General features: G+C 41.4%; 1 protein-coding gene across 2 annotated transcripts; it reads left to right on the forward strand.

The window, feature by feature from the left end:
* The first annotated feature begins 1,114 nt into the window (after positions 1 to 1,114).
* fbxo31 (F-box protein 31) lies at positions 1,115 to 24,973 on the forward strand. 2 transcript variants are annotated; one of them, XM_036977330.1, is made up of 10 exons: positions 1,115 to 1,649; positions 4,130 to 4,201; positions 13,125 to 13,211; positions 13,746 to 13,822; positions 14,045 to 14,212; positions 19,875 to 19,949; positions 20,577 to 20,686; positions 21,086 to 21,239; positions 21,558 to 21,919; positions 23,876 to 24,973. In XM_036977330.1, the coding sequence occupies exons 1-10, from the start codon at positions 1,256 to 1,258 to the stop codon at positions 24,096 to 24,098; spliced, it is 1,722 nt and encodes a 573-aa protein (XP_036833225.1). In that variant the 5' UTR covers positions 1,115 to 1,255; the 3' UTR covers positions 24,099 to 24,973. The 2 variants fall into 2 exon arrangements, with proteins under 2 accessions (XP_036833225.1, XP_036833232.1); XM_036977337.1 differs by lacking the exon at positions 13,125 to 13,211 and having other exon boundaries at positions 1,116 to 1,649.
* The last annotated feature ends 1,124 nt before the right edge of the window (positions 24,974 to 26,097 follow it).

Genomic DNA, 26,097 nt, shown 5'->3' on the forward strand with positions numbered 1-26,097 from the left:
GTTGTACGGTAATTTGGTAAAAAGCCCATTTGACATTTGCTCAGTACATTGTTTTCGCTGAGGAAATGTACGAGTCTGCGGTTAATGATAATGCAGAGGACGCATATCCCACAGTAGTTATTGGGGTCAAATTTGTTTCCACTTTTGTGGTTTGGGGTGATCAGTCCTTGGTTCCAAATATTGAGGAAGATGCCAGAACTGAGGATGATGTTAAAGAGTTTGAGTATAGCCAATTTGGAATTTGTGGTCTGTATATTTTAGCATTTCATTCTCTATAGATTACTTTTAGCTGAAATAATTTCCACTGGTAGCTAGCTAACGTTAACAGACTAGGTTAGGCTACTGCCTTAATCACTAATCGTCTACCTCACACAAACATTTAAAAACAATACAATAGTTTAATTGGCAGATTCATTTTGATCAATGTTTCACAATTGGATAATCCCAAAAACACACACACATATCACCATCGCTACCAAGGATAGTGGGAGTGAACTTCGGAGAAGCAGGAATGGGAAGGGGGTGGGAACTGCATCAATTGCTATGAGCTGCCGGCAATGTAGTAGCCGATTAGGGGCGCTGGAGGAACCAATTGCCAAAATGACTCACAAAATTCAAGTGTGAATCTTGCCTAATGGGAGGACCGGCCTTGCCACTAGTAATTACCAGTTGGAGGGCCATTCAAATTGAGTATAATTCATTGGCTGATCCCTCCTGATATCCCAAATGGTATCATGTGATCCTTCCTTCAGCGATAGGAGGCCCACCCAGTTGACTACTTTAAAATAGTGGATTCCCTCAATGACAATGTCCATGCCAAAACAGGTTTTTATCCATCTAGAGCAAGGACTACTGTCACCAGGAAATGTCCCCCCATCGAACGGATCTTTCTGAGCCTGTGTTGGGACCTGATTGGAATAGAAAAGCAGGCTGATTTAGTTGAATTAAAATGTTATGGGTAGTTTGTATGGATTCTTTTTTCTATATATATTATTATAATTTAATCCCGCATTTCTTCCCTTTCGCATCTTTATTAACAACCTGTACAGTAGATGGCGGAATGCACCTATAATTGTTGCGAACGCCATTATACCGAAGACGAAGAAGAACACGTTGACTTTGTGTCACGTGTTTCCGCCCAGGCTCGCTTGGACAGGGAGATTGTCGATACTGCAGTTGTTGTGGTGCAGTAATGTCACAGATTTGTATAACTAAACATTCTGTTGTAATGTTATCCCTTTGGTGACTACTGCGGATGGCTGTGTGTGCCAGGCTCTGCGGAGTGGGTCAGTCTCGGAGGTGCAGGCGGCGTCAGCGGCATAATCAACAGGATCAGGGAAGCGACTCCGATATGGACGAGGAGGAAGGGGAGCGGATTGTGGGTGAGACACAATCCGTCACCGGAGGCCCGGAAAACTCTGCTGCGGCAGGGCCGAGCGTGGCCCATGAAGCCGCTGCTGAAGCCACTGCTGACAGTGCAAGCACCGTACCACCGAACCCGCAGTCCCTGTTGGATCTGCCCCCAGAGATTTTAGTGGAAGTATTCTCATCTCTCCCGGGCACGGAGTTACCAAACCTGGCCCTCGTCTGCAAGAAATTCAGGCAAATTCTCAACACGGAAACCATCTGGAGAAGGCGATGCACGGAGGGTAAATAATAGTGATCGCTCATTGTCATTTCAGATAGAAGAATCATTAATTCGCTGCTATCATGTCCTATGCGAAATGTGACGTTTTATCATACGGGAATTAATTGACAGTATTTGGTCCACAGGTTAGTCTATAGCATGGTTTCCCATCCTTGTTTCCCCATGGCCCCTTTTTCACATTTGATGTATTTTTTATTTATTGAGATTGCCTATATTAAATACACCACCAATATATATTAAATACACCACCAATATATATTAAATACACCACCAAATAAATTAAATACACCACCAATATATATTAAATACACCACCAATATATATTAAATACACCACCAATATATATTAAATACACCACCAATATATATTAAATACACCACCAATATATATTAAATACACCACCAATATATATTAAATACACCACCAAATAAATTAAATACACCACCAATATATATTAAATACACCACCAATATATATTAAATACACCACCAATATATATTAAATACACCACCAACTTGATTTTGTTTTAATTTGAAGGACCAAGGATTTAAAAAGAAATGTAAACTCATTTTCTGAAATTCTGAAAAAGCTGACATTTGGAATTATGTTAAAATGGTCAAACTGTGGATCATTTGGCTTTTAATTTTAGGACCCCTTTGCCTTGCGAAAGTATTCGGCCCCCTTGAACTTTGCGACCTTTTGCCACATTTCAGGCTTCAAACATAAAGATATAAAACTGTATTTTTTTGTGAAGAATCAACAACAAGTGGGACACAATCATGAAGTGGAACAATATTTATTGGATATTTCAAACTTTTTTAACATATCAAAAACTGAAAAATTGGGCGTGCAAAATTATTCAGCACCCTTAAGTTAATACTTTGTAGCGCCACCTTTTGCTGCGATTACAGCTGTAAGTCTCTTGGGGTATGTCTCTATCAGTTTTGCACATCGAGAGACTGAAATGTTTTCCCATTCCTCCTTGCAAAACAGCTCGAGCTCAGTGAGGTTGGATGGAGAGCATTTGTGAATAGCAGTTTTCAGTTCTTTCCACAGATTCTCGATTGGATTCAGGTCTGGACTTTGACTTGGCCATTCTAACACCTGGATATGTTTATTTTTGAACCATTCCATTGTAGATTTTGCTTTATGTTTTGGATCATTGTCTCGTTGGAAGACAAATCTCCGTCCCAGTCTCAGGTCTTTTGCAGACTCCATCAGGTTTTCTTCCAGAATGGTCCTGTATTTGGCTCCATCCATCTTCCCATCAATTTTAACCATCTTCCCTGTCCCTGCTGAAGAAAAGCAGGCCCAAACCATGATGCTGCCACCACCATGTTTGACAGTGGGGATGGTGTGTTCAGCTGTGTTGCTTTTACGCCAAACAACGTTTTGCATTGTTGCCAAAAAGTTCAATTTTGGTTTCATCTGACCAGAGCACCTTCTTCCACATGTTTGGTGTGTCTCCCAGGTGGCTTGTGGCAAACTTTAAACGACACTTTTTATGGATATCTTTAAGAAATGGCTTTCTTCTTGCCACTCTTCCATAAAGGCCAGATTTGTGCAATATACGACTGATTGTTGTCCTATGGACAGAGTCTCCCACCTCAGCTGTAGATCTCTGCAGTTCATCCAGAGTGATCATGGGCCTCTTGTCTGCATCTCTGATCAGTCTTCTCCTTGTATGAGCTGAAAGTTTAGAGGGACGGCCAGGTCTTGGTAGATTTGCAGTGGTCTGATACTCCTTCCATTTCAATATTATCGCTTGCACAGTGCTCCTTGGGATGTTTAAAGCTTGGGAAATATTTTTGTATCCAAATCCGGCTTTAAACTTCTTCACAACAGTATTTCGGACCTGCCTGGTGTATTCCTTGTTCTTCATGATGCTCTCTGCGCTTTTAACGGACCTCTGAGACTATCACAGTGCAGGTGCATTCATACGGAGACTTGATTACACACAGGTAGATTGTATTTATCATCATTAGTCATTTAGGTCAACATTGGATCATTCAGAGATCCTCACTGACCTTCTGGGGAGAGTTTGCTGCACTGAATGTAAAGGGGCTGAATAATTTTGCACGCCCAATTTTTCAGTTTTTGATTTGTTAAAAAAGTTAGAAATATCCAATAAATGTCGTTCCACTTCATGATTGTGTCCCACTTGTTGTTGATTCTTCACAAAAAAATACAGTTTTATATCTTTATGTTTGAAGCCTGAAATGTGGCAAAAGGTCGCAAAGTTCAAGGGGGCCGAATACTTTCGCAAGGCACTGTAAGCCTAGGCGGCCAGATCTGAATGTGCTTTTATTGTCATGCCATCATGTATCATGCTTTTATTGTCATGCCAACTCCTGTATTTTGTTGTCATGCTGGTGGAGTTTGCTAAAGCACACATAGCTTTGATGACTAGGCTACTGTCACAATTTGCCTTGGTTTTCATTGTCACATGCCTGTCTGTCGGTCTCTGTCTCTCTCCCAAAGAGTTTGGAATGAGGGAGGACCTGCGCAAGATGGAGGTGGTGGGTGTGTCCAGTCGGGAGCTCTATGCCAAACGTGAGTCTCTCTCTTTCTGAAAACATCAAACATTTATTATCAGGACCAAGAGTTTTTCCTGACCTGATCAGAAAAAACTCTGGGCCATAGACAACAATGGGCATCTTTACATTGGCTAATTGAACCAAGTCACACTAGTATCACTTGTGCATTGAAGGTCTGGGAATAATACCACATACTGTCACTTTCTGCAAATCATCGATGACTCTGTTTCATCCTCTAAATTCCAGCATCTTGACTAGCCTCAACCTCATTTGGACAGAGGCTGCTGTTAAACACTTTCCAGTAGTTAGCAATAGTACCCTTTGAGGCATTTTCTTGCCTTTGACACTTTGGGGATTAACTCAGTTGTTTGCTACTGTAGGGGTAACCTCAAGATGGCTTGTGGGAAATTGCTCTTCGTGGTGGAGAGATTGTGCTTACTTTGTTTTTGTGTCATGAAGTTGATGCTATCAGGTTTGGGGCTAGGTTGGTTCTAGGTTGGGTTGGTTCTAGTTGTAGTCACCACTAGAACCAACCTGCCATACCCAGACAGACTATATGGACAGACACCGGACCGACAGATACAGAAATGACACTCGAACAGACTCATGCCACAATGACTAGCTGCTATGAAAGGCAGGTTATGGGACACATCAACTCCATTATCCCAGACACCCTAGACCCACTCAAATTACCTCAACATCAGTTAGACCAAGGAGCTGATCGTGGACTTAAGGGGGGGGGGTCACACGGACATTATTTGGAAAGGCACACACCTGTCTATGTAAGGTCCCACATTTGACAGTGCATGTCAGACTAAAAATCAAGCCATGAGGTTAAAATAATTTGTCCGTAGAGCTCTAAGATAGGATTGTGTCGAGGCACAGATCTGGGGAAGGATACCAAAAAATGTCAGCATCACTGAAGGTCCCCAAACACATTGAGTGTGGAGAACCATTCAGAAGGACAACCATCTCTGAAGCACTCCACCAATCAGGCCTTTATGGTAGAGTGACCAGATGGAAGTCACTCCTCAGTAAAAGATACATGACAGCTCGCTTCGAGTTTGCCAAAAGGCACCTAATGGACACTCAGACCATGAGAAACAAAATTCTCTGGTCTGATGAAACCAAGATTGAACTCGTTGGCCTGAATGCTAAGCATCATGTCTGGAGGAAACCGTGCACCATCCCTACAGTGAAGCATGGTGGTGTTAGCATCCTGTTGTGTGGATGTTATTCAGCGGGAAAGAGACTGGGAGACTGGTCAGGATCGAGGAAAGATGAGTGGAGCAATGTACATAGAGATCCTTGATGAAAACCTGCTCTAGAGTGCTCAGGACCTCAGACTGGGGCAAAGGTTCACAATGACCCTAAGCACACAGCCAGAAAACACAGAAGTAGCTTCAGGACAAGTCTCTGAATGTCCTTGAGTGGCCCAGACAGAGCCTGGACTTGAACCTGATCGAACATCTCTGGGGAGACCTGAAAATAGCTGTGCAGCGACACTCTCCATCCAACCTGACAGAGCTTGAGAGGATCTGCGGAGAAGAATGGGAGAAACTGCCCAAATACAGGTGTGGCGTCATAGCTAAGAAGACTCAAGGCAGTAATCGCTGCCAAAGGTGCTTCAACAAAGTACTGAGTGAAGGGTCTGAATACTTATGTAAATGTGATATTTCAGTTTTGTATTTTTAATATATTTGCCAAAATATTTTAAACCCTGTTTTTGTTTTGTCATTATGGGGTATTTTGATTGGGGTATGTAGATTGTAAATATTTGATCAATTATAGAATAAGGGTGTAACGTAAAGGGGAGCTCCCAAGTGGCCAGCGGTCTAAGGCACTGCTTCGCAGTCATAGAGGCTTCACTTCAGACCCTGGTTCGCTCCCGGGCTGTTTCACAACCGGCCGTGATTGGGAGTCCCATAGTGCATTGCAGAATTGGTCCGTTGTCTGGGTTACAGGAGGGTTTGGCCGGGGGGGTTTTACTTGGGTCATCGCGCTCTAGTAACTCCTTGTGACAGGCCCGGGCGCCTGCAGGCTGACCTCGGTCATCAGGTGAACAATGTTTTCTCCGACACATTGGTTGGCTGTCTTCCAGGTTAAGCGGGTGGGTGTTAAGAAGTGTGGTTTGCCGGGTCATGTTTCGGAGGACGCATGACTCGACCTTCGCCTCCCGAGCCCATTGGAGTTGCAGCGATGAGACAAGATCGAAATACAAAAATATTTTAAGATATTTTATAATAAGGCTGTAACAAAATGTGGAAAAAAAAGGGGTCTGAATATTTTACGTATGCACTTTATCTACAGTTGAAGTCGGAAGTTTACATACCTTAGCCAAATACATTTAAAGTCAGTTTTTCACAATTCCTGACATTTAATCCTCATAAAAATTGATGATGATTTATTTCATTTTTTTTATTTCTTTCATCACATTCCCAGTGGGTCAGAAGTTTACATACACTCCATTAGTATTTGGTAGCATTGCCTTTAAATTGTTTAACTGGGGTCAAACGTTTCGGGTAGCCTTCCACAAGCTTCCCACAGTAAGTTGGGTGAATTTTGGCCCATTCCTCCTGACAGAGCTGGTGTAACTGAGTCAGGTTGTTAGGCCTCCTTGCTCGCACATGCTAGGATATAGGACTGCGGTCAGGGCTTTGTGATGGCCACTCCAATACCTTGACTTTGATGTCCTTAAGCCATTTTGCCACACCTTTGAAAGTATGCTTGGGGTCATTGTCCATTTGGAAGACCCATTTGTGACCAAGCTTTAACTTCCTGACCGATCGCTTGAGATGTCGCTTCAATATATCCATATAATTGAAGTGCACCAGTCCCTCCTGCAGCAAAGCACCCCCAAAACATGATGCTTCCACACCCTTTTTCCTCCAAACATAACGATGGTCATTATGGCCAAACAGTTCTATTTTTGTTTCATCAGACCAGAGTACATTTCTCAGAAAAGTACGATCTTTGTCCCCATGTGCAGTTGCAAACCATAGTCTGGCTTTTTTATGGCGGTTTTGGAGCAGTGACTTCTTCCTTGCTGAGCGGCCATTCAGGTTTTGTCGATATAGGACTCGTTTTACTGTGGATATGGATACTTTTGTACCTGTTTCCTCCAGCATCTTCACAAGGTCCTTTGCTGCTGTTCTGGGATTGATTTGCACTTTTCACACCAAGGTACGTTCATATCTAGGAGACAGAACACGTCTCCTTCCTGAGCGGCATGGTGGCTGCGTGGTCCCATGGAGTTTATACTTGCGTACTATTGTTTGTACAGCTGAATGTGGTACTTTCAGGCATTTGGAAATTGCTCCCATGGATGATCCAGACTTGTGGAGGTCTTGGCTGATTTCTTTTGATTTTCCCATGTTGTCAAACAAAGAGGCACTGAGTTTGAAGGTAGGCATTGAAATACATTCACAGGTACACCTCCAATTGACTCAAATGATGTCAATTAGCCTATCAGAAGCTTCTAAAGCCATGACATAATTTTCTGGAATTTCAAAGCTGTTTAAAGGCACAGTCAACTTAGTGTATATAAACTTCTGACCCACTGGAATTGTGATACAGTGAAGTAATCTGTCTGTAATCAATTGTTGGAAAAATTACTTGTCATGCACAAAGTAGATGTCCTAACCGACTTGCCAAAACTATGGTTTCTTAACAAGAAATTTGTGGAGTGGTTGAAAAATGAGTTCTAATGACGCCAACCTTAAACTTCCGCCTTCAACTGTACCTCTATCACTCCAGTATCCCTGCAAAAATTGATTTGTTATTTTTGGTCGATCTACAGAAAATACTCTGTCACAGTGGAAGAAAAATTCAAACATTTTATAAAATATTATGAAAAATGAAACTATATAGATTCGATAAGTATTCACCCCCTGAGATGATACATGTTAGAAACACCTTTGGCATCGATTACATCTGAGTCTTTGGGTAACTCATTAAGATCTTAGCACACATCGATTGTACAATATTTGCACATTCTTTTAAAAATTCTTCAAGCTCTGTCAAGTTCGTTGTTGATCTTTGCTAGAAAGCCATTTTCAAGTCTTGCCATAGATTTTCAAGATGATTTAGGTCCAAACTGTAACTAGGCCACTCAGGAACATTCAATGTCATCTTGGTAAGTAACTCCAATGTAGATTTAGCATTGTGTTTTAGCTTATTGTACTGTTGAAATGTGAATTTGTCACCCAGTGTCTGTTGGAATACAGACTTAACCAGGTTTTCCTCTAGGATTTTGCCTGTGCTTAGATGTATTCCGTTTTTCTTTTTATCCTGAACTCTGCATGCCACCACCATGCTTGAAAATAGGAAGAGTGGTGATGTGGTGGTGATGTGATATGTTGATATTTGATTGGATTTGACTTCCTCCTTTTACAATGTCAATTAGAGAGCAACTACAATGTTGTGGAGCCATCTGCAGTTTTTTCGAATCACAACCATTCAAATCTGTAACGGTTTTAAAATCATGATTGGCCATATAGGGAAATCCCTGAGCTGTTTCCTTCCTCGCAGGCAACTGAGTTATGAAAGCACCTGCATCTTTGTAGTGATTGGGATACACCATTCAATGCCTAATTAATAACTTCACCATGCTCAAAGGTAGTGCTGAGCGATTAACCAAATTTTCGATTATTAAACAACTAATTGACCGAAGTCTGTTCAATACTTGAATTCCATTTAGTTTTTTCATTTTTTTGTCAGCCCAACACTCATTTTCTCTAGAGACAAAATCATTCATAAGACAAATTGGAGGAATCAAGTCAAGAACTGTGGGACGCTGAGTTGTAGGTTTCATTAAATTAATATTCAACCTAGTTCAGTGCAGAAATGTGGTAATTAACTACAATGACTATAATCCATTGCACCTTTTTAAAACTTTTTTTTTTTATGGCTGACGGATCAGAGGTGAAGCGAGAGGTTTTGCTGTCGCCACAGTCTGTTCTAAATAAGACCAATGCGTTTCTTTGGCTTTATTTTTGACCTAAACTTGTCGCTTGCCTTCCCGCCTTTCGAACAACGGCCCCCATTGTTAGGGCATAGACATGAGCATCTCATCATTGTATACAGACCTCTGGATGGAGACACTTTTACGCCCGCAAAGTTAGGTTAGATACACACAGACCGCGTTGAGGGAGGAATGTACACAACACAATGACGAGAGGGACCGTGAAAGTATACCTTCTCTACTCTAGAAGAAATAGTAAAATTATTTTGTCATACAGCTTTGCATCATACTTAGGCAGGCTAGCTACACTGAACAAAAATATAAATGCAACATGTAAAGTTTTGGTTTCATGAGATGAAATAAAAGATCCCAGAAATGTTCCATACGCACAAATATTATTTATCTCAAATTCTGTGCACAAATTTGTTTACGTCCCTGTTGGTGAGCATTTCCCCATTGCCGAGGTAATCCATCCACCTGCCAGTTGTAGCATATCAAGAATCTGATTAAACCGCATGATCATTACACAGGTGCAGCTTGAGTGTTCGATGGGGCAGAGGTCAGGGCTCTGTGCAGGCCAGTCAAGTTCTTCCACACCGATCTCGACAAACCATTTCTGTAATGAGCCCGGGGGGCATTGTCATACTGAAACAGGAAACGGCTGTCCCCAAACTGTTGCCACAAAGTTGGAAGCACAGAATTGTCTAGAATGTCATTGTATGCTGTAGCGTTCATTTCCTTTCACTGGAAGGAGCCTGAACCATGAAAAACAGCCCCAGACCATTATTTCTCCTCCAACAAACTTTACAGTTGGCACTGTGCATTGGGGCAGGTAGCGTTCTCTTGGCATCCGCCAAACCCAGATTTGTCTGTCGGAGTCCCAGATGATGAATCGTGATTCATCCCTCCAGAGAACGCATTTCCATTGCTCCAGAGTCCAATGGCGGTGAGCTTTACACCACTCCAGCCAACACATGGCATTGCACAAGGTGATCTTAGGCTTGTGTGCGGCTGCTCGGCCATGGAAAACCATTTCATATAGTTCCCGACGAACAGTTCAGTGAGTGTTGCAACTGAGGACAGACAATTTTTACACGCTACGTGCTCCAGCACTCAGCGGTCCCGTTCTGTGAGCTTGTGTGACCTACCACTTCTCAGCTGAGCCATTGTGTCTCCTAGACGTTTCCACTTCACAATAACAGCACCTACAGTTGACTGGGGCAGCTCTAGCAGGGCAGACATGTGATGAACTGACTAGTTGGAAAGGTGGCATCCTATGACAATGCCATGTTGAAAGTCACAGCTCTTTAGGAAGGCCATTCTACTGCCAATATTTGACTATGGAAATTGCAAGACTGTGTGCTTGATTTTATACACCTGCTAGCAACGGTGTGGCTGAAATAGTAGAATCCACTAATTTGAAGGGTTGTCCACATATACCATATATAGACACAAAAAAAGTATCTGTGACCAACAGATGCGTATCTGTATGCCCAGTCAGGTGAAATCCATAGATTAGGGTCTAATGGGGTCTGTCAATTGACTGATTTCTTTATGAATTGTAACTCAATCAAATCTTTGACATTGTTGCATTTAAATATTTGTTCAATAAAAATAGGATAACTAAAGACATTACAGTATGGGGAACACAATGTTAGATGGCCTGACTGCTACTGCCTGAGCAGAGAGGATTACTTTATGGAATGAAAACAAATTAAGTAATAAAATAGAAACAAAGTAATATACACAACTGAAACATTTTTCATTTCATAGTAATTTCCTGTTTTTCTGATGTCTACTAGAGGTCGACCGATTAATTGAAATGGCAGATTAATTAGGGCCGATTTTCAAGTTTTCATAACAATCGGAAATCGGTATTTTTGGACGCCGATTTTTGTATTTTTTTATTTTTTTTAACACCTTTATTTAACTAGGCAAGTCAGTTAAGAACACATTTTTATTTTCAATGACAGCCTAGGAACGGTGGGTTAACTGCCTTGTTCAGGGGCAGAACGACAGATTTTTACCTTGTCAGCTCGGGGATTCAATCTTGCAACCTTATGGTTTACTAGTCCAATGCTCTAACCACCTGCCTCACGAGGAGACTGCCTGTTACGCGAATGCAGTAAGAAGCCAAGGTAAGTTGCTAGCTAGCATTAAATTTATCTTATAAAAAAACAATCAATCAATCAATCATAATCACTAGTTATAACTACACATGGTTCATGATATTACTAGTTTATTTAGTGTGTCCTGCGTTGCATATAATCGATGCGGTGCGCATTCGCGAAAAAGGACTGTCGTTGCTCCAACGTGTACCTAACCATAAACATCAATGCCTTTCTTAAAATCAATACACAAGTATATATTTTTAAACCTGCATATTTAGCTAAAAGAAATCCAGGTTAGCAGGCAATATTAACCAGGTGAATTTGTGTCATATGGATGCCACCCGTTAGATAAAATGCGGAACGGTTCTGTATTTCACTGAAATAATAAATGTTTTGTTTTCGAGATGATAGTTTCCGGGATTCAACCATATTAATGACCTAAGGCTCGTATTTCTGTGTGTTATTATGTTATAATTAAGTCTATGATTTGATTGAGCAGTCTGACTGAGCGGTGGCAGGCAGCAGCAGGCTCGTAAGCATTCATTCAAACAGCACTTTAGTGCGTTTTGCCAGCAGCTCTTCGCTGTGCTTCAAGCATTGCGCTGTTTATGACTTCAAGCCTATCAACTCCCGAGATTAGGCTGGTGTAACAGATGTGAAATGGCTAGCTAGTTACCGGGGTGCGCGCTAATAGCGTTTCAAACATAACTCGCTCTGAGACTTGGAGTAGTTGTTCCCCTTGCTCTGCATGGGTAACGCAGCTTCGAGGGTGGCTGTTGTCGTTGTGTTCCTGGTTCGAGCCCATGTAGGAGTGAGGAGAGGGACGGAAGCTATACTGTTACACTGGCAATACTAAAGTGCCTATAAGAACATCCAATAGTCAAAGGTATATGAAATACAAATCGTATAGAGAGAAATAGAAATAGTCCTGTAATTCCTATAATAATTACAACCTAACTTCTTACCTGGGAATATTGAAAACTCATGTTAAAAGGAACCACCAGCTTTCGACGTTGAAAAATCCTAATCGGTCGACCTCTGTCTACCCAATGTAGACCTGACATAGGCAATGGAATAGTTTCAATGTTTTGGCAATTACATTTCACTATTGTGGGCATTGTAGCGTCTTTATTTCATAATACAATTAATGTAGACAACATTTTAATCGAAACCAAAACCGTGATTATTTTAAAATAATCGAACCGACCTCCAAAAAGCACTACAAATGGATATTCAGTGTCTGTTTATATTTACACATCTACCAATCGAGGCCCTTTGCCAGGCATTAAAACACTTCCCTGTTCTTTGTGGTTGAATCTGTGCTTGAAATGAACCACTGGATTGAGGGACCATACAATTATCTGTATGTGTGGGGTACAGAGATGGGGTAGTCCTAAAACAATCATGTTAACCACTATGATTGAAGACAGAATGAGTCCATGCAAATTATTATGTACATTTTTACTCAAAATTAATAAAAAATGAAAAGCTGGCAGGTCGAGTCAATAAGGATACAACCACAAGTCTTCTACAAACAAAATTCCACTTTGACTTTATGGGGTATTTTGTGTAGGCCAGTGACACAAAATCTCAATTGAATCCATTTTAAATTCAGGCTGTAACACAACCAAATGTAGAAAAAGTAAAGGGGTGTGAATACTTTCTGAAGGCACTTTAGCTTACTTTCTCGTATTTTTATTTCTTGTGTGTTTTTGTTCTACCTTATGTTTTTGTTGTTGTACTACATTGATATTGATTGCTGGGTTTAGCGTTTGCAAGAAAGGCATTTCACTGTACTTGTGAATGTGACATTTTAAAACTTGAAACTTGATTAGTCTGCCCACTGTTGTGGTGTACCTGTCCAGGTGTGAACCCTCGGGTGAAGTCTGGCCGCTTTATGAAGCTCCTACCGGACTACGAGCACATGGACTACAGGGACGTGTACAGGCACTGTATGTACTGCAGCACATGCCTGACCTGACTGGCTCAACACGCGTGTGGCTTTTAACATGCTAGTGTGTGACTGACTCCTGTGTTGTAGCCAGTTGCGACAAATACCATGTGCTCACCGACTGTGTGACGTGGTTTTGAAGGGGTGAATCTGCACTTTGCTCCTTACCTTAACTCGGACGTCTGACTACTAGGAATGGTACTGGAAAATGAATGTGCGCATTTAGCATGCTAGTCAACATGGTTAGTGCTTACAGTGACCGCTCCCTGTTTACTCTGACATTATACACTCTTAAGTTTTTTTCATGCACTTGGATATAACTTCACATGTGCGTGCGTAGAGTACAATAACGATATGCCCCCTCCATATCTGCTGTCCTTGAAGTGAGGCCAGACCTCCACCACGGTGATATGCTCTGTTGAGTTGTCATCAGTTTCTCAGTCCAAACTCTTATGTATTGCTGTGATGTCCTGCGATTTGAACGGTTCACCACTGTTTTGGTGTATTAACCCTTTGTTGCACTGTTGTGTTGCAGTGCTGCACCCATACAGACACATCCTGGGTCTTTGGCAGCCTGACATAGGCCCGTACGGAGGGCTGCTCAACGTGGTGGTACGCAATTAGTGTGTTTACACACACACACACACACACACCTACACAGTTGTGTCCCCTCTTTATCACATTTAAACATTTTCAGTCTTTAAATTGTTCAGCACACATGGTTGTAGAGGGGGACAAAAATGTGTCTATTTTCCCATCAAAACATGTTACTTGTGTCAGGGGATGACTTTTCTCTCTCCCTTTACTCCGCTACCACCACGCATCCCTCTCCAGGTTGACGGGCTGTTCATCATTGGCTGGATGTACCTGCCCCCCCACGACCCTCGGGTCGAGGATCCCATGAGGAGGCGGCCACTCTTCCGCATCCACATGTGGGAGAGCAACAAGGTGGCGGTAGAGTGCATGTACGGACACAAGGGCCCTCACAAGGGGGACATCCAAGTGAGTCCATTTTTTTTCTTCTGTTGTGTTCTGAACGGACAGTAAAGCTAATGTTTGTGATTTATTTATTTTTCTGCCACCTGCAGTTCTTTTTAATGAGAATAATGATTGGCTGATTGCTCCTCTTGACCTGGATGGCATTCTGTGATCCCTCCTTAAAGCTGCAATATGTAACTTTTTGGGCGACCTGACATAGAAATGTGAGTTATAAATCTATAATTCTCATTGAAAGCAAGTCTAAGGAGCGGTAGATCTGTTCTATGTACACTATTTCTATAAGTCCTGTTCTTCAGTTTAGTTTTTGCGTCTTATTTTCGTTTTTGAACACCAGCTTCAAACAGCTGAAAATACAATATATTTGGTTGTATAATCTTTTTTCTTCTGCGGTTTAGATTGGTACAATGATTCTCTACACTATACTTGTTTGATTTGTCACAAACTGAAAGTAAGCAAACTATTAGAATTTTAGCAACCAGGAAATGGCAGAGCGATTTCTGCGTAGTGCATCTTTAACCTGTTTAAATATGTCAAATTGTCGATTTGCCTAAATAGACACCCCCCAAATTAATTATTTATAATGAGGGCCATAAACAATACCTAGTAATACTTATAGTGTCAAAAAGATTAAAATATCGCCTTTCTGGTCAAAATAAATATACCTGAGGTGTGAAGTACACAGTACAAATATGAAAAATCATATATTATTTTTTTCCTGTCCAACAAAAGTGGTGGAGTAGGGCTATATATAAACACAATTGCCCGCAATGAAGACGTCCTATATTGGTCTGCTAATACAGGACTAGTAAAGGCCCAGTGCACTACTTTTGTGAAAAAATGTAAACTAAATGTATTGGAGTGTTTACCAGCATTTGTAACTTGAGTCTGATAATTATCTATACAAAACAGTTAATCTGATAATACTTGTGTGAATATAAAAATACTTGCTTGATATGTTTTTCAGTTTCTTGAAATACTTTGTAAATGCAACTTATTTCGATGGGAACTGAAATGGTCTATTCATCCCTTTTCCATTTTAGTAGACACTCTTATCCAGAGCAACTTACAGTAGTGAGTGCATACTTTTTCGGGCTGGTCCCACGTGGGAATCGAACCCACAACCCTAGCTAACATCGCAGTAGTAGTTTGTAAGGATGGTAAATTAATACTGCACAAAAAGTGCTTGTTTTCCATGTTATTTGATCAAGATAAATATTTAATTTAATGTAGATGTTGTGTCTTTGCCCATAACTTTTCACCTTTTTGATTTGAATGTTTGAGGACTGTTTTGTTCTTTCTGAAATTCCATTAGAATGACAATCGCAGAGAAAAGGACAGGGCAACAACTCCTACATTTCCAACTATTGAATCCTGATAGATACTGTTCTTAATTATGCAACTACCTTTTTTGCCAAAGCGGAGATGCTGAAAAAAATGTTTGCCCGCGCTACAGACGTCTACGGTATGTCGGTCCGGTAATACTATTAAAGGCCCAGTGCACAAAATTTGTGAAAAAATATATTTTTCAAAACATAATATAGTTATATATATTTTTAGACCAGAGGAAATAGTGACTCCTATTAGCCCTCCAACACCACTTCCTGCAGTGTCTGGTCTCCCATCCAGGGACTGACCAGGACCAACCCTGCTTAGCTTCAGAAGCAAGCCAACAGTGGGATGCAGGGTGGTATACTTCTGGTTTTTCAACAATGACCCAAAACACACCCTTGGGCTATTTGACCAAAAAGTAGAGTAATGGAGTGCTGTATCAGTTGACCTGGCCTCCACAATCACCCGACCTCAACCCAATTGAGATGGTTTGTGATGAGTTGGACCGCAGAGTGAAGGAAAAGCAGCCAACAAGTACTCAGCATATGTGGGGACTCCTTCAAGACAGTTGTAAAAACATTCCAGGTAAAGCTAGTTGAGAGAATGCCAAGAGTATAGAAAGCTGTCATCAAGGTAAAGTGTGACTACTTTGAAAAATCTAAATATATTTGATTTGTTTAACACGTTTTTTGGTTATTACATGATTTCATAGTTTGTCTTCACTGTTATTCTACAATGTAGAAAATAGTTGAAATAAAGAAATTCTTGAATGAGTAGATATATACATACAATTGAAGTCGGAAGTTTACATACACTTTGGTTGGAGTCATTAAAACTCGTTTTTCAACCACTCCACAAATTTCTTGTTAACAAACTATAGTTTTGGCAAGTCGGTTAGGACATCTGCTTTGTGCATGACACAAGTAATTTTTCCAACAATTGTTTACAGACAGATTATTTCACTTATAATTCACTGTATCGCAATTCCAGTATGTCAGAAGTTTACATACACAAAGTTGACTGTGCCTTTAAACAGCTTGGAAAATTCCAGAAAATTACGTTGTGGCTTTAGAAGCCTCTGATAGGCTAATTGACATAATTTGAGTCAATTGGAGGTGTACCTGTGGATGTATTTCAAGGCCTACCATCAAACTCAGTGCCTCTTTGCTTGACATCATGGGAAAATCAAAAGAACTCAGCCAAGACCTCAGAAAAAAATGTGTAGACCTCCACAAGTCTGGTTCATCCTTGGGAGCAATTTACAAATGCCTGACGGTACCACGTTCATCTGTACAAACAATAGTTCGCAAGTACAAGCACCATGTGACCACATAGCCATCACACCGCTCAGGAAGGAGACGCGTTCTCTCTCCTATAGATGAACGTACTTTGGTGTGAAAAGTGCAAATCAATCCCAGCAAAGGACCTTGTGAAAATGCTGGAGGAAACAGTTACAGAAGTATGTATATCCACAGAAAAACGAGTCCTATATCGACATAACCTGAATGGCCGCTCAGCAAGGAAGAAGCCACTGCTCCAAAACCGCCATAAAAAAGCCAGACCAAGGTTTGCAACTGCACATGGGGACAAAGATCGTACTTTTTGGAGAAATGTCCTCTTGTCTGATGACACAAAAATAGAACCGTTTGGCCATAATGACCATCGTTCTGTTTGGAGGAAGTTAAAGCTTGGTCGCAAATGGGTCTTCCAAATTGACAATGACCCCAAGCATACTTCCAAAGTTGTAGAAAATGGCTTAAGGACAACAAAGTCAAGGTATTGGAGTGGCCATCACAAAGCCCTGACCTTAATCCCATAGAAAATATGTGGGCAGAATTGAAAAGGCGTGTGCGAGCAAGGAGGCCTACAAACCTGACTCCAGCTCTGTCAGGAGCTCAGTTACAGCTCTGTCTCAGAGCTCAGTTACACCAGCTCTGTCAGGAGGAATGGGCCAAAATTCACCCAACTTATTGTGGGAAGCTTGTGGAAGGCTACCCAAAACGTTTGATCCAAGTTAAACAATTTAAAGGCAATGCTTCCAAATACTAATTGAGTGTATGAATGTAAACGTCTGACCCACTGGGAATGTGATGAAAGAAATAAAAGCTGAAATAAATCCTTCTCTCTAATATTATTCTGACATTTCACATTCTTAAAATAAAGTGGTGATCCTAAAACTAGGATTAAATGTCAGGAATTGTGAACATTGACTTTAAATGTATTTGGCTAAGGTGTCTGTGAACTTCCAACTTGAACTGTGTGTATATATAGATATACAAATGTAAACACCCCTTCTTCCTGTGGCTATGGCTGTAAGCACAAGGTGATTTTGTTCTTCTGGGACCAAGAGAAAGGGGTTTTGTTTCAATTCTAAATCCGTCCGAGAACATCACAGCGAGAGGAGACTGCGTTTGCTGCAATCGCTAGTCTCCCATTCCATATGCTGTATTGTAAGCGGAGCTGCAAGGTTTACAAGCCAGAGAAATTCGATCCTTTGTCTGGATGGGCCAGAAAATGTGACTTGTCGCTCACTATGCAAATGAGGTGTCAGATTTCACGTACTGCATTTCAGATGAGAGCAGATAGTAGCATGTGAAGCAGGACAATGGTGCACAGAAATTGATGTTGCGAAGTACACAAAGCGCTCTGTAATAAAAAATGTTGGTCGGAACCTGTCCAGATCTGCTCAAATTCCCCTAAATAGAGGACTTAACGTTAACTCACAGGAAGTCCATTCCAGTTAACTACTTTTGTATAGTAAGGGAGATAATTATGTGATTATTGTGCTTAAATAGTCATGTTCACTACTATTGTTCTACCTTTTAGGTGTAAGCAGTGCACTCACTGTGTGGTGACGTAGTCCCCTGTGACGGGACTATCATTAATGTGATGACTGCTATTTATCAAATACTAATTGAGTATGTTTAATTATTACTCAATTATAAGATATATTTGTCTATAGATAAGTCACTTATTAATGTATTGTTACCTCATCAGTCTCATTCTGAACGTCGCAAAATTCTTGGATATCTGCACGAACCCTAGCCTAAGTGATGAATCAGCGATATACAAAATGGCTTAGGAAATAAATAATTAACTAAATAATCACACAGAATTGCATAAACAACCACTCGGTGAAGGCTATATTAATTACTAACATAATGCAATGAAAAGTCCCTAGTGGACTAACCCGATATGATGGCTTGTTACACAATGGAAAGTGGGTGGGGAAAGAGTGGGAGAGAGAAAGTAGTGGACTTATCGTACATACATTTGGAAAATACGCTGACTGTAAATATGGATATTTAGCACCCTTTGGCGAATAGTTCGAGGGATGTAAGACTGGTTTGTCCACCAGAGGTCACAATGTCCTTTGTAGTTGTAGTAGGCTTCTTTATCTTAAGAGTGTCCGTTTCAAATTGATATTAGAATGGATCCTTCGGAGATACCTATGGTGGTGAGAGGAAATTGAATGGATACTCCAGCTGTTACACACGCGGTGGTCTTTGGTCGAGTTTACTAGACTACCAGTACTTAAACAGCTGTAGACTGAATGTTCCAGTGTGATCTTTATCTTCTTCACTTGAGAGTTTCAGAGGGTCTTACCATTTTCTGGTGTTGTAGTTTTAAACCATTTGTAAGCCATGTAGCCACCGCTCCACATTGTCTGGTCTGTATTTAAATTCCAACCATTTTGACGTGTGGACCACGTCTTGACGTTCTCTGGTCTAATGTAACTTTTATTAGTTCTTTTAAGCTTGGATATAAAGGGGTCATTCCAGTATGTTGACACGAAGTCTGTGCTCACGTGGGCGTGGTTACTGACTTGGCAAAAGTTTATATGAAAAACAATTATCTAACTTCGAAGGCTAAAATCACATTTTATCTTCAAGTATTCTTATACTTAATCATTTATTTTATACAACATTTAAATGCAAACCTGAACTGTATCTATGAGGGTGTCTAGTTCTTGTTATACAGTCTTTCTGATCATTTTAATGACCTCACAAAATAGACATGAATGTTCCATATTCCATTTCTCATCATTACCTAGATTTGGATGTTGAAGTATATTGTTTCAGTGTTCCATGTTTGATGTTTAAGTTATTTGGCAAGAGTCTATGTAACACTCAGACATTCCATTCTTAATACTGTAGAGCCAAAGGTAGAGTTTCTGCCAGGTATTTACGATCCGGTTGTTAAGTCATAAAACCTTGGTGAACTCCCCCAGGAGAGAGCGAGAGTTTGGCTATATCTGTCAGCCATTGGCCTAGCTGATGACACACATCTTCCATGGCTTTGTGATAAAAGCTGCAATGTCTTTTCTTATTTCCAGACTGGGAAGAAGGATGAGTTCTCGACTAAGTGCAACCAGACAGATCATCACCGCATGCCAGGGGGGAGGCAGGAGGTGAGGAGGAGCGAGAGGGGTCTCTTGTCACTTCACAACACTTTTTATATTGTTATCATATGGCTGAGGCAACTATGCATTTGTAAAATAAATGTATTAATTGAACATTGAATCAATAAATCACATAGTATAGCACTTTTTACAAACACACAACCTCAATGTTCCGATCATACTGGAAGTTTGCTGTTGTCCCTCATGAACTCAGGGAGGGGACTGTGGATCTGTCTCCGTTCGTTCGTACATTAGTCACGCGATATCTCAGACGGCACTGGTCCGATTTTGACAAAACCTGGGTGAATGATGTGTCTTGCCTTAGCGAACACAATCAAAACATAAATATTGTATGCAACAAGGCACTAAAGTAACATTTAAGAAATGTGGCAAAGCAATTAACGTTTCCTCTGAATACAATGTTGTGCTTGGGGTAAATCCACTAAAACACATTACTGAGTACCACTGCATATTTTCAAGCATAGTGGTGGCTGCAACATGTTATGGGTAATCGTTAAGATCTTTGCCTTGTTGCCTTGTCTAAGATTTGTGTTGAATCAAGTCGTTCAGATTTCAATCGGTAAATGAGGCACATCGGTAAATGGGCGTAACCGTGGGATTTTGATCTGTTGGCAGGAGTTCCGCACATGGCTGGAGGAGGAGTGGGGGAGGACACTGGAGGACATCTTCCATGAGCATATGCAGGAGCTCATTCTTATGAAGTTCATCTACACAAGCCAATACGAGTAGGTCTTCCTTATGACAGTATACCAGCCAATACGAGTAGGTCTTCCTTATGACAGTATACCAGCCAATGTGAGTAGGTCTTCCATATTACATCTACTGTTTTCGACAATTTATTTACATTTTTGCCACTATTGTTCCTTTTCTTTTATTTGTTTACTCTGGTCAGTGAAAGACCTAAAGTAATATCTAGCTGGAGGCTATGAATTAATTGTAATGTACATACATTTTCCTCAATGTGTCCTTATAATGCTTTAAGGGATGGGTCGCTAGGTGACTTGACACGTACCCCATTAATTCATTTTTCATTCAGTGATATTGTATTCCTTTTTTAAGAGGTTCATATAAATCTGTTTTATGTAATTGGCTTCATGAATGTTGATGATGCTGTGTTCTGACAGTAACTGCCTGACGTACCGGCGGATCTACCTCCCCCCCCGGATGCCCTCGGACCTGCTGCAGCCGGGCCTGTTTAAAGGCACCTATGGCAGCCACGGCCTGGAGATCGTCATGCTCAGCTTTCATGGGCCCTGCGCCAGGGCCACCAAGCTTACTGTCAGTCCCTCAACCCTATTGCTTCCACCCTACTGTTTCCAACTCCAACCTTCTCCCTAATGTTTATTTTATTTAATCCTTAAAGTAGTTGGTTGACATTGAGTTATGTGGGCAGAACACTATATTACAGGTGGCCTACATCTTCCATTGTGTATTTAACAAAATCTTCAGTGTGATCTGTTCAGTTGGCATGAAGACATTTTGAAATTGAAAACAAAATTCCTTATTACACGTTTGGGTAGTACCTCTTTCCTTTCAAAATGTTTTCCCCATGTTGTGCCTACTGAACATTTCCCTGCCCTTTCTCCTCTTTCCCAGGGGGACCCCAATGTCCCAGCAGGCCAGCTAACGCTTGACGTGGACCTGAACCGGCCTGTGTGCCTGCCGGACCTGGTGCACCAGCGCAGCATAGAAGAGCTGTCTCGCCTGGTGCTGGGGATGCACGAAGAGGCGCAGCGGGAGGTGCAGAACCCAGACGTGGCCCCCCAGGGAGCTGCTTCAGAGGGGGCTGTGGCTGGTGGTGCTGGGGCAGCGGGGCTGGAGTCGGCTATGGAAGCCCAGTCAGAGAGCCCCCAGCCTGGGCCCAGTAGCAGCAGCGCTTCCTCAGAGGCCCAGCCTTTCGTCCTGCCTCTGGGGGTCATGACCCGCAATGAGGTTTACCCCCGAACCTGCAAGATGTGGTGAGACCATTTATATCACACCTGTTCAGGTTGTTATTCACACATCCTCATATAGCCAAGAGTGCCAGGAAAATGTAGCTGCATAATATAATAAAATGGTAATTTATCAGACACTTTTCTCCAAATGGACTTAGTTTATGCATGTGTTCAGTGCATGTGGAAATCACAAAATTCATGTGTTACAAGCACAACACTCCGGCCAACTGAATCATTGGATCACAGCATGTGATACACCATCCAAAGTACCTTCAGAAAGTATTCATACCCACATTTTGTTGTTACAACCTGAATTCAAAATAGATATATTTTTTTCTCACCCATCAACACACAATACCCCATTAGTGTTCTTGGGCACAGGCACTATGGTGGTCTGCTTGAAACATGTTGGTATTAGAGACTCGGACAGGGAGAGGTTGAAAATGTCAGTGAAGACACTTGCCAGTTGGTCAGCGTATGTTCGGAGTACAAGTCCTGGTAATCCGTCTGGCCCTGTGAACTTGAGAATGTTGACCTATTTAAAGGTCTTACTCACATCGGCTGTGTAGAGAGTGATCACACAGTCGCCCAGAACAGCTGATGCTCTTATGCATCAGCTGTGTTACTTTCCTTGAAGCGAGCATAGAAGTTATTTAGCTCGTTTGGTAGGCTCTTGTCACTGGGCAGTTCTCAGCTGTGCTTCCTTTTTGTATTCGGTAATAGTTTGCAAGCCCTGCCACATCTGATGTGCATTGGAGCCGGTGTAGTATGATTCGATCTTAGTCCTGTATTGACGCTTTGCCTGTTTGATAGTTCGTCAGAGGGCATAGTGGGATTTCTTATAAGCTTCCAGGTTAGAGTCTCGCTCCTTGAAAGCGGCAACTCTACCCTTTTGCTCAGTGCGAATGTTGTCTGTAATCCATGGCTTCTGAATAGGGTATATACGTACAGTCACTGTGGGGACGACGTCATCAATGCACTTATTGATTTAACCAGTGACTGATGTGGTATACTCCTCAATGCCATCAGAAGAATCCCGGAACCTATTCAAATCTGTGCTAGCAAAAATGTCCTGTAGTTTAGCATCTGCCTCATCTGACCACTTTTTTTTTTTATAGACTGAGTCACTGGTACTTCTTGCTTTAATTTTTGCTTTTAAGCAGGAACCGGGAGGATAGAATTATGGTCAGATTTGCCAAATGGAGGGTGAGGGAAAGTTTTGTATGCGTCTCGGTGTGTGGAGCAAAGGTGGTCTAGAGGTTGTTGTTTTTTTTTTTTTTTTTCCCTCCCCCGTCTGGTTGCACATTCGACATGCTGATAGAAATGAGGCAAAACTGATTTAAGTTTCCCTGCATTAATGTCCACGGCCACTAGGAGCGCCGCCTCTGGATGTGCGTTTTCCATATGGCCGTATACCGCTCATTGAGTGCGGTCTGAGTGTTAGCATCGGTTTGTGTTGGTAAATAGAAAGCTACGAAGTTGAGAACTCTAGGTAGATAGCGTGGTCTACAGCTTATCATGAGATACTCTACCTCAGGTGAGCAAGAACTTAAGACTTCCTTAGATATTGTGCACCAGCTTTTGTTTACAAATATGCCTAGGCCCCTGCTCTGTGTCTCACCAGAGGCTACTGTTCTATCCTGCCAATACAGGGATGAGGGCCTGTACGGGTGTTTGGAGTATATCCTTCCTGTCCGACTCATTAAAGAAAAACTCTTCGTCCAACTATAGCACTGCGATGCAGTGCCTTAGACTGCTGCACCACTGGGGAGGCCAATTTGGCAACAATTTATTCCACTTTGACATTATGGGGTATTGTGTGTAAACCAGTGGGAAAAAATCTAAATGTAATCCATTTTAATTTCCGGCTGTAACAGTAAAATGTGGAAAAAGGCAAGTGGTGTGAATACTTTCTGAAGGCACCGTATGCTACGCAACAAGAAATCATGTTTAATTTATTTGTTTTTTCATTGATTTCAGCTTCTACGGAACAGGCCTGATTGCAGGCCACGGCTTCACAAGTCCGGAGCGCACACCGGGCCTGTTTGTCCTGTTCGACGAAGACCACTTCGGCTTCATCTGGCTAGAGCTCAAGTCGTTCAGCCTTTACAGCCGCCTGACGGACCGGCTGGCCCACGCCTATGCCCCCGACATGGAGCGCTTTGAGGCCATGCTGCGCAACATGCAGTCCTGGACATCCTGATGAGGCAGACAGACACAGGCTTACCTAGACCCCGTACACACATCCCGAGTGTTGACCGCACCTGGAAAACATTTGTGAATCTAGTTGTAACCTATAACTAAGGCCGTTGTTTTTTCCTGATCAGGTTATGTGGTTAGGCAAAACTCTTGGTCTTAATTATCACTCATGTATGTATATCTTTCCCCTATAGAACCCTGAAATGCTTACACACAGAAAAGCCCCATATTTACTACCCCTGTAGAATCTCTCTCTACTGTACACAGCTTCACAATCCCAAATCACCTCCACACTGTCCCACACATTTCTGGTACTGGCCAGAAACAACCTTTTGCCCTACCCCCTAGGCACCTGAAGTATCCTTGCTCCCTGTCCCATGTTTCCCCTCTTTTCACCTCCACACGACATTGGTATCTCTGCTGCGGCATACCCAGAGGTCATATGATATGACAAAGGCTTCCTTAACAGCTTATTGTTATTCATTTTTAAACCAGAGAAGAGGATTTTACTTTTCATCCCACAAACCCCAGAACAAACGCTCTGTGCCTCTGAGTTGTAATGTATGTGCCTTGCAAAGTATTCATCCCCCTTGGCGTTTTTCCTATTTTGTTGCATTACAACCTTTAATTTAAAAATATTTTTATTTCGATGTCATAATTGACATGCAGAAAATGGTCCAAATTGGTGAAGTGAAATGAAAAAAATAAGTTAAAGAAAATTCACAAAAAGGAGAAAAGTGGTTTGTGCATATGTATTCATCCACTTTGCTATGAATCCCATAAATACGATCTGGTGCAACCAATTACCTTCAGAAGTCACATAATTAGTTAAATAAAGTCCACTTGTGTGCAATCTAAGGGTCACATGATCTCTGTATATATACACCTTTTTTGAAAGGCCCCAGAGTATGCAACACCACTAAGCAAGGGGCACCACCAAGCAAGCGGCACCATCAAGACCAAGGAGCTGTCCAAACAGGTCAGGGACAAAGTTGTGGAGAAGTACAGATCAGGGTTGGGTTATAAAAAAATATCTGAAACTTTGAACATTCCACGGAGCACCATCTCGCCAACAGCCAATGAAATTGCAGGGCGCCAAATACAAATCAACAGAAATCTCATAAATCAAATGTCTCAAACATATAAGTATTAGGCACCATTTTAAAGATACAATTCTCGTTAATCCAGCCACAGTGTCTGATTTCAAAAATGTTTTACAGCAAAAAATCCAGAAACGATTATGTTAGGTCACCACCAACTCACAGAAAAACCCAGCTGTTTTTCCAGCCAAAGAGAGGAGTCACAAAAAGCACAAATAGAGATAAAATTAATCACTAACCTTTGATGATCTTCATCAGATGACACAATACATGTATGTTTTGTTCGGTAAAGTTCATATTTATATCCAAAAATCTTACTTTACATTGGCGTGTTACGTTCAGTAGTTCCAAAACATGCAGTGATTTTGCAGAGCCACATGAATTCATAGAAATACTCATAATAAATGTTGATGAAAATACAACTATTATACATGAAACTTTAGATACACTTCTCCTTAATGCAACCGCTGTGTCAGATTTCAAAAAAACTTTACGGAAAAAGCATAATCTGAGAACGGCGCTCAGAGCCCAAATCAGCCAGAGAAATATCCTCCATGTTGGGTAGTCAACATTATTCATAAATAGCATTCTAAATATTAACTTACCTTTGATGATCTTCATCAGAATGCACTCCCAGGAATTGCAGTTCCACAATAAATGCGTGTTTTGTTCGATAATGTCCATTTATGTCCATTTATGCCCAATAGCTTCTTTTGTTAGGGCGTTTTGTAAACAAATCCAAAAGCGCGATCCGGTCCATTCAGACGAAACGTTCAAAAAGTTATATTACAGGTCGAAGAAACTTGTCAAACTAAGTATAGAATCAATCTTTAGGATGTTTTTATCATTAAAGTTCAATAATCTTCCAACCGGAGAATTCCATTGTCTGTATAAAAGCAATGG

Source organism: Oncorhynchus mykiss, chromosome 1, assembly GCF_013265735.2.
Source record: "Oncorhynchus mykiss isolate Arlee chromosome 1, USDA_OmykA_1.1, whole genome shotgun sequence".
Classification (NCBI taxonomy): domain Eukaryota; kingdom Metazoa; phylum Chordata; class Actinopteri; order Salmoniformes; family Salmonidae; genus Oncorhynchus; species Oncorhynchus mykiss.